General features: G+C 43.7%; 1 protein-coding gene across 1 annotated transcript in view; it reads left to right on the top strand.

Annotated features, from left to right (window-relative positions):
• LOC119928918 (indoleamine 2,3-dioxygenase 1-like) overlaps positions 1–8,053 on the top strand; it is a 25,547-nt gene extending 17,494 nt beyond the window's left edge. Inside the window, 3 exon segments of the mRNA XM_038747449.1 lie at positions 1,699–1,750; positions 6,338–6,486; positions 7,518–8,053. Coding sequence (XP_038603377.1) covers positions 1,699–1,750; positions 6,338–6,486; positions 7,518–7,876 — 560 coding nt within the window. The 3' untranslated portion in view covers positions 7,877–8,053.
• The last annotated feature ends 1,811 nt before the right edge of the window (positions 8,054–9,864 follow it).

Below are 9,864 nucleotides of genomic sequence, written 5' to 3'. Positions count from 1 at the left end.
TTCTTCCATCCTTAAGAATAATAATAATAATAATGGCATTTATTAGGTGCTTACTATGTGCAAAGCACTGTTCTAAGCAGTAGGGAGGTTACAAGGTGATCAGGTTGTCCCATGGGGGGCTCACAGTCTTAATCCCCATTTTACAGATGAGGTAACTGAGGCCCAGAGAAATTAAGTGGCTTGCCCATAGTCACACAGCTGACAATTGGCAGTCAGAATTTGAACCCATGACCTCTGACTCCAGAGTCTGTGCTCTTTCCACTGAACCATGCTGCTTCTCTAATACTACTGTGAACTCTACTTTTCACTTGAGCCTATTTATTTTCATTTTGTGCTTGTGGATCCAATGATCAAGATTTCTTTGGAATTGATTCCTGCCTTGCATGGCATTACCATTTTCACGTCATCTGCAGATTGGATGAGCAAGCTCTCTAGGTCATCATTAAAGACATTGAAGATCCCTAAAAAACACCCCCTAATGTGTTCAGCCCAGGGTGAACACCAAACCAGTGATTAAAAAGCAAAACAGAAAAATCCTTCTGGCTTGGTAGTTTATTGTAGGCTTCTTTCATGACATTAAGCTTCTTCTTTTCACCTTTCACTTTACCCAATAGTCTTTACCCACTGATCTCAGCATGGCTTAGTGAATAGAGCATGGGCCTGTGAATCAGAAGTACCTGCTTTGTGACTTTGGGCAAGTCACTTCACTTCTCTGTACCTCAGTTACCTCATCTGTTAAATGGGTATAAGAGCATGAGTCCCACGTGGGACAGGGACTGTGTTCAACCTGATTAACTTGTATCTATTCCATCATTTAGAACAGTGCTTGGCATATAGTAAGTGCTTAACAAATACCATAATTATTATTATTATTATCTCCCCTTTTGTGGGTCACTGATCACATATAGCTATCCTTCATGTACAAGGCTGACTCTTCCTTTTTCCCTATCATTCCCAAACAGCCAATACACTTATAATTCAGCACTTATCCTGAATGCTTCCTATCATAGCTCAGCTAATTACATTCTATAAGGGGACCTAATTTGTTTTACAAAGATTCCTCAGGGTTTTTTTCCATTCTCCTTGAATTTACCTACAAATATTTCAAGCACTCATTAATTATCTTGTCTGTTTTCCTTATATGCTCAACCATTTTCCAAGGCTATTCTAGGTTCAGGCTTCTACCCAGATGACTGAAATTTGTCATTAGCTTTTGGCTTTAAAGATGACCTACTCCTGATGGACCTTTGGGGTAACAGGGCAAAAAAAGTGAGTGTATTCAAAGCCAAAAGAAGAGTTGGAGGTTTAAGGAGTTTTCCTTGTTGGAAATTGGCGAATGAACTGGTGAAATCTACTTTATTTCCATTTCAAGGAGCAGGAAAAGTGGTTTGAAATAAGTGGAATGGTACAAAATTTGTCATTGTTTCATTTGGGAGTTAGCAGAAGCAAGTCAAGGAGAGGGAAAGAAATAGTGACCAAAGAACAGGAGAGGGGTCTGTCCTGCTGTTCCTAAATTCTTAAAGCAGAACCTGATAAGAGGGGTATCTGCAAAGGGTTGGAAGAAATGTCCAGTGACAAAGGCTCACTGACCCAGCCAGCGGGATGCCCAGACTAGCTCCTTGTTATTTAAGACTCTTGAAATAATCTTTTTTTATCTTCCAGTGGAACTTGTTAATGAAACTCTGTATCTTTCCACAGACCATGTAAACGCAACAGCTTATTATGAAACACTACGCATCTTCTTGTCTGGGTATGTATTGTCTTCCAGCTGCATTTCTCTTTTCATTCAGTGCCTACACAAATTGACAAAAGGAAATCCACCTGCATTGATCTCAGGTCTGGGGTTCTAAACTCATTGGTGGTTCAACATACTTAAAACAAACTGATTTATTCTTACAAAAATTAACTTGCTTTTTATGATTTTTAGAGGCTCAGGGAGATGGGCCCTTTTACATCTCCATACTTGTCCTCTGGATGCTGGTGTGCATGGTATTTAATACCATATTTTTCATGTAGAGTTTTTGTTTTTCTAAAGTGATCTCCTCTCACTCACCTTCTTTTATCCTGGTAATAATTCTGAGAGGTGGGAATAGGCAAATATTATTAGCCCCATTTTACAGATAAGGAAACTGAGGCAAGGACAGTTTAGTGACTTGCTCAAATCTTCCTAACAGTCTAGGGGCAGCAGTGAGACTAGAGCCCAGGTCTCTCCCAATTCGATGCTTTTTCCACTAGACCACACTGACTCTATTTTCTGGGCAAAGAAACGGCTATCCAGTTTTGTAAGTGGTAAAGTGATTTTTACTGTCATAGGAAGCCAGAATCCTGTAGATTTTGCTACACAGAGCATGGGACCTTAAGCCAACATTTTCAAAGAGGACAGTGATTAGTAGAACAAGTCAAGTTGATCCTTGATATAGGATTTCTTCCATAGCAACTCATGCCTCATCCCTCCATTCATCTTTCTCTATCCAAAAGACCATGCTGCCTGGGAATAGCACATGCTTTCGAAACCGTGTTTCTTCATGTACACCTTATCACAAGCACAGATATTCAGGATTGTTTCCTTTCTCTCCTCATTCTCCATATCACGGAGGGAAAATGACATCCTCTAATTGAACTCCAGGCTGCCCTGTGACTAAAGTAAGGTATTATTTTTAGTGAGCAGCATGGTATAGTGGATAGAGCATGGGCCTGGGAATCAGAAGGTCCTGGGTTTTAATCCGAGCTCTGACACTTGTCTGCTGTGTGACCTTGGGAAGGTCACTTGGCTTCTCTGTGCCTCAGTTCCTTTATCTGTAAAGTGGGGATTAGGTCTGTGAGCCCTATGTGAGACAAGGAAGCAGCATGGTGTAGTGGATAGAGCATGGACCTGGGAGTTAGAAAGTCATGAGTTCTAATCCTGGCTCTGCCACTTGTCTGCTGTGTGACCTTGGACAAGTCACTTCATTTTTCCCAGTCTTAGTTCCCTCATCTGTAAAATGGGGATTGAGACTGTAAGCCCCACATGGGACAGGGACTGTGTCTAATATGATTTGCTTATATCCACCCAGAACTTAGTACAGTGCCTAGCACATAGTAAACACTTAACAAATGCTGTAATTATTATTATTATTATTGTCACGTGCCTTTTTTGGCAAGAAACCCAGTGGCCAATTCCTCTCTTTATAGGCTTTTTTTTTCCCCATTAACCAACAATCGAAATCCCTTGTTTGTGGGACCTCCACATACTTATAAAGGTCAGAGCAAGAGGCAGATGGAAACTGTACTTGAGTGAGGCCTCAGAAGGTGAGAGGCAGATCTGACATAACAGAAATGAAGAGCCAGAGACTGGCTGACAGACCAAAATGGGAACCTGTCAAAAAGGGAACAAAGACTTCATCCATTCATTCATTCAATCGTATTTATTGAGCACTTACTGTGTGCAGAGCACTGTACTAAGTGCTTGGGAAGTACAAGTCGGCAACATATAGAGACGGTCCTTACCCAAAAATGGGCTCACAGTCTAGAATGGAAAGACAGACAACAAGACAAAACATGTAGACAGGAGTCAAAACTGTCAGAATAAATAGAATTATAGCTCAGGGAAGCAGCATGGCTCAGTGGAAAGAGTGTGGGCTTGGGAGTCAGATGTCATGGGTTCAAATCCTGGCTCCGCCACTTGTCAGCTGTGTGACCTTGGGCAAGCCACTTAACTTCTCTGTGCCTCAGTTACCTCATCTGTAAAATGGGGATTAAGACTGTGAGCTCCAAATGGGACAACCTGATCACCTTGTATCCCCCCAGCGCTTAGAACAGTGCTTTGCACATAGTAAGCGCTTAACAATTACCACCATTATAATTATTATTATATGCACAACATTAATAAAATAGAGTAGTAAATATGTACAAGTAAAATAAATAGAGTAATAGATATGTACAAATATATACAAGTGCTGTGGGGAGGAGAAGGAGGTAGGGTGGGGCGGCAATGGGGAGGAGGAGAGGAAAAAGGGGGCATAGTCTGGGAAGGCCTCCTGGAGGAGGTGAGCTCTCAGTAGGGCTTTGAAGGGAGGAAGAGAGCTTGTTTGGTGGTTGTGTGGAGGGAGGGCATTCCAGGCCAGGGGAAGGACGTGGGACAGGGGTCGACTGTGGAACAGGCGAGAACGAGGCACAGTGAGGAGGTTAGTGGCAGAGGAGCAGAGGGTGCAGGCTGGGCTGTAGAAGGAGAGAAGGGAGGTGAGGTAGGAGGGGGAGAGGTGATGGAGAGCCTTGAAGCCAAGAGTGAGGAGTTTTTGCTTGATTTGTAGGTTGACAAGCAACCACTGGAGATTTTTGAGAAGGGGAGTGACATGCCCAGAGCATTTCTGTACAAAGATAATCTGGGCAGCAGAGTTAAGTATTGACTGAAGTGGGGAGAGGCAGGAGGATGGGAGATCAGAGAGGAGGCTGATGCAGTAGTCCAGACGGGATAGGATGAGAAATTGAACCAGCAAGATAGCAGTTTGGATGGAGAGGAAAGGGCGGATCTTGGCGATATTGAGGAGGTGAGACAAGCAGGTTTGGGTGATGGATTGGAATTTTGGGGTGAATGAGGGAGCAGAATCGAGGATTCATTCATTCATATTTATTGAGCACTTACTGTGTGCAGAGCACAGTACTAAGCGCTTGGGAAGTACAAGTTGGTAACACATAGAGATGGTCCCTACCTAACAACGGGCTCACAGCCTAGAGGATGACGCCAAGGTTGCGGGCTTGTGAGATGGGAAGGGTGGTTCTCTGTCTCCCCCTTTTAGACTGTGAGCCCACTGTTGGGTAGGGACTGTCTCTATATGTTGCCAACTTGTACTTCTCAAGCGCTTAGTACAGTGCTTTGCACACAGTAAGCGCTCAATAAATACGATTGATTGATTGATTGATTGATCCCCCGCCGAAGCCCAAGCAGGCCGGGAAGCCCAGCCCCAGTCGGGCAGGAAGGGAACCCCGGACATGCTGAGCCGGATTTGAGGGGAGTTGCCGCCCTTGGGGAGGTGGGCAGGAAGGAGGACAGAGCGAGAACCCTCTTAATGTTGGCGTTTACGCCCTTGGGGACCACATAAGCACTCTGTCCTCAATCAGTCAAGCAGTTGTATTTATTGAGACCTTACTGTGTACTGAACTGTGTGCCAGAAGAGCAGTGTGGTCCAATGGATAGAACGCAGGCCTGGATTCTCATCCCAGCTCTGCCACTTGTAATACGACAATGACTCTCTTTTCCCCCAAGCCTTTTTGAAGGCCCATCTCCTCCAAGAGGCCTTCCCTGACTAAACCGTTTTCCACTTTTCCTACTTCCATCTTCGTTACCCTGATTTGCTTTTTATTTACCCTTTCCTCAACCCCACAGCCCTTATGTATATATCCATTATTTAATTTCTGTCTCTTCCTCTAGACTGTGAGTTCACTGTGGGTAGGGAATGTGTCTACTAATCCCCTGTATTGTAATTTCCAAAGCATTTAATACAGTGCTCTCCACACAGCGCTCAATAAATATGATTATCTTTTAGACTGTGAGCCCACTGTTGGGTAGGGACTGTCTCTATATGTTGTCAACTTGTACTTCCCAAGCGCTTAGTACAGTGCTCTGCACACAGTAAGCGCTCAATAAATACGATTGATTGATTGATTGATGATTGATTGATTGGTAGTGCTGTCTACAGTGATGGGAAAGTCAGGGAGACGGCAGACTTCTTTTTTTTTGCATTTGGCTTTTCCTCCAGCAATTTCTGTCATAGGTTCTTTTCCTTCTTCTAGCACTTGGGAAGAGTGGAAGAAATTATTAAGTAGCCTCAGCTACCGGAGTATTTGAGTACAATTACTAAGATTGTGATTTTAAGAGAAATTTTTGTAAAGTGGTAAATAACAGACTATTCCAGTTGATTTTGGAGCTAAAGGGTCCATAATAGCTCACAAAAAGGATTCATCTTCCCTTCTCTCAGTTAACTATTTATTTCTCCTTCCCTCCTACAAATAAGCAGTGTGGCTTAGTGGAAAGAGCACGGGCTTTGGAGTCAGATGTCATGGGTTCGAATCCCAGCTCTGCCAATTGTCAGCTGTGTGACTTTGGGCAAGTCACTTAACTTCTCTGTGTCCCAATTCCCTCATCTGTACAATGAGACTGTGAGCCTCCTGTGGGACAACCTGATTGCCTTGTAACCTTCCCAAAGCTTAGAACAGTGCTTTGCACATAGTAAGTGCTTAATAAATGCCATTATTATTATGTAATGATCTAGGACAAGATTTTTTTTTCAAAGATTTTAAAGGGCACTTTTCTCTATTTCTTAATATGTAAAACATATCCTTTACTTGTTCTGTAATATAGATGGAAGGACAATCCCCTGTTGCCAGATGGTCTTCTGTATGAAGGGGTATGGAAGGAACCCAAAGAGTTTTCTGGTGGCAGTGCAGCACAGAGCACCATCATTCAATGCTTTGATTTGCTGTTGGGAATCCAGCACAACTCCACAGATGGTGAGTGGGGCAAGGAGGGGATTTGGGCCCAAATGATTGCTGTGACCAGCATCAAGACATGATTAAATTGCAAAGCCCAGGCTCACTAAAAGAAAAAAATAATGCCATCTCCCCTACCTTGATGGAGGAGCTGTGGAATTTGAAGGAATCAGAAGTCCTGAGAAGCAGTATGACCTAGTGGATAGAGCCTGGAGCTGGGAGTCAGAAGGACCTGGGTCCTAATACCAGTCCTGCCACTTTTCTGCTGTGTGACCTTGGGAGAGGCACTTAACTTTTCCGTGCTTCAGTTACCTCATCTGTAAAATGGGGATTAAGACTTTAAGTCCAATGTGGGCCAAGGACTGTGTCCAACCTGATCAGCTTGGATCTACCCCAAACCTTAGTACAGTGCCTGGCATATAGTAAGTGCTTAACAAATACCATAAAAAGGTCCAGATGCATAAGGAGGGGCAAATCTGCTGAAACAGCTCTGTCTTCCTTACTAGCACAGGCCCATAACAGTGGCACAGGCCTAAACAAATGGGAAGACCCCTACAAAGGAAGTGGCTGGTATTTTTGCGGGGTTGAGAGCTGAAAGAAGCAGGGAGGGATACAATTGGTAAATGGTTCTAACTGCAAGCTCTTGGAGGGCAGGGATAGTGTCTACCAGTACTTTTGTATTGTACTCTCCCAAGTGCTCCATACAGTACTCTGCACACAATAAGCACTCAATAAATACCATTGGTGGATTGGTAATAGCTGTAAACAGCAGTGGTTGCAATTCACTTCCAGCCATATTGGGTTAGCAGGCGAGAAGGGAGAAGTGGCTCAACTCCTCAAGGCCTTCTGCACCTCTGCTTCTCCAAGGCCACAGAAGCGGTAGTGGCTCTCCAGGTCCTGAGTGAGGTTAGACAGCTCTCCCTGACCTTGGGTGGTCTCAGATGGCACTTGCAAGTACCAGCTGGCCCCATGCTCACCTGCTCTACTTCTAGCTGGACAACTTTCTTTTTGGGTTCATTGGCCTTATCTGCCCCATCTTTTCCCTGTTTCAGAGGCTGCTGCCAACTTTCTCAAGAGAATGAGGGACTACATGCCTCCAGCTCACAGGGACTTTCTTCAGTTTGTTGCCTCAGGACCCACCGTCCGCCCATTTGTCCTTTCAAAGGGTGACCCGAATCTGCAGAAGGCTTTCGACAAGTGCGTATCTGCTCTTGTGGCGCTCAGAACCTACCACCTTAAAGTGGTGGCTAAGTACATCTTATGGCCAGGACAGAAGCTGCAGCGTGACGAGAACCAGGAGAGGCTGCAGAAGGAAGTGGCTGTAGAAGAGAAGGGGACTGGGGGCACAGGATTCATGCAGTTTCTCAAAACAGTCAGGGACTCAACTAGGAAATCTCTCCTAAAGCAGTGATAACATGTGTTGAATGTTTAATAGGTAACCCAGTAACATACTAACAAGGCAAAATCAAAAAGGCGATTCATTTGCTATTATTGAGATTTGTTGTTTCACTCCATCACTAACAGGTTGACACTATCACTAACAGGTTGGCACTATTCTGATTCCCCTATACTTTAAGAAGACCAAAATCACAGCATTGATCAGATTTCTATCCCAAATTAGACCCCTCCCTACAGGGGGTATGCAGCTGATTCTCACTTCCTCTTATCCATAAAGGCAGCTGGAAAGGGAAGTTGTTTTTCTAGATGATAGTTTCAAGTATAGAATGACAGAGTGAAAGCTCCATCCACTCTCCGACTTGGTAGGTGCTGAGCAGTAGTAGCAGAGAGAAGTTTACACTAGTTCATAAATTGTCTATCTCCAAGAAATGAAAAGGAAAATAATACAGTCCCTCTCAACCTTATGGGGGCTTTCACTAAGCATTTGTGATAGCTGACTCCAAAAATTGGGTGAGGAAGGAAGGAAAACTCTAAATCTTAAATCCTTTGTTAGACCTGTACTGTTGCTGCAGCTAGTGACTGTTGGTTCAGGGCTATTTATCATAGGACCAGTTTGAAAATTTTATGAATTTAAAGGGTAGGGGAGGAGCTGCTTAAGTAAACCATCTCCTAGTTTGAATCTATACCTTTTGGTGATTTTCATCTTGGTTCTCATATAAAGTGTTTAGTGATTTTATAAAATGTGTATCCATGCCCAGAACCTACTGGAAGTGATAAAATCCAGAATCATACACCTATGTTTCACCAATAGGCTGGGCTGGCTGAACACAAGGACTCACAGGGCTGAAGTTCAGCGGTCCCAAACTAGGGTTGCCAGAGTGGGGAGGTGTCTCCCTTCCCCATTAAAAGCTGTACTAAAGCATGGCTGGCTGGAGCACACTCCCCCATTGCCCTCAGCCTTCCCCCAAACATCACTTCCCTTCAGTGATGGACCATACATTTATTGTGGGTACCCATACATTTATTGTGGGTACTTGCAAAGTTCCCAGTGACTGGGAATTGGTCACAATTGTCCAGTGAACGGTGAAGGTGACCACTAATAGCTCTTTTGCTCTAATGCCCAACTGTTCCCTCTCAACCTCAACTCCTCCATTCACTCCACCTTCTATGCTCTATAGGCACAGCTCAGAGATGAGCTCCAGCCATATGATGAGTAAAGTGAATTCCACTCTTGGCCTTTGAAGCAGCATGGCTCAGTGGAAAAGATCCCGGCCTTTGGAGTCAGAGGTCATGGGTTCAAATCCCAGCTCTGCCAATTGTCAGCTATGTGACTTTGGGCAAGTCACTTAACTTCTCTGGGCCTCAGTTTCCTCATCTGTAAAATGGGAATGAAAACTGTGAGCCCCTCCGTGGGACAACCGGATCATCTTGTAACCTCCCCGGTGTTTAGAACAATGCTTTTCACATAGTAAACATTTAATAAATGACATTATTATTATTATTATTATTAAAAATAGAGGCCCGCTCAGCTTCAATTCCCAGACTGAGTGACAGGGAAACAAAGCCGACATAACGTGGCAGTGACTGCTCTACGATTCCAGCAAACCTTTAGAATGCTCAAATGTAGTGTTTAGATTTAGGTCACTAAATCAACCCGCAGTAAATTAAATTTAGGATGGGAAATTCCAGGACTTGTATGAAAATTCAGGCCGTGTGGAGGGAAATGGCAGTACTGACAGTCATTCTTCATCCTGGTCAGCTCTGTGCCAAGAGCTGTGCTTTCTCTGCCAATTGCTGGCAAGCTAAGACCCACCCAAGCTCTGGAAAATTCTCTCTGTTATCGCATTTCAAGTTTACCATCCTCAAGAGATTCTTCAGTTTAAAATAAACACTGTTTTGTAATATACTCTTTACTATAAGGAAGGAAATGAATAGTTATTTGTATAAAACCATATCTATGTGATCATTACTGACAAAACAAATATTTACTATTGTCCATCT

Source organism: Tachyglossus aculeatus, chromosome 5 (assembly GCF_015852505.1).
Source record: "Tachyglossus aculeatus isolate mTacAcu1 chromosome 5, mTacAcu1.pri, whole genome shotgun sequence".
NCBI classification, from domain to species: domain Eukaryota; kingdom Metazoa; phylum Chordata; class Mammalia; order Monotremata; family Tachyglossidae; genus Tachyglossus; species Tachyglossus aculeatus.
The sequence above is the reverse complement of the archived record's forward strand: the minus strand, read 5'-3'. Positions and strand labels throughout refer to the sequence as shown.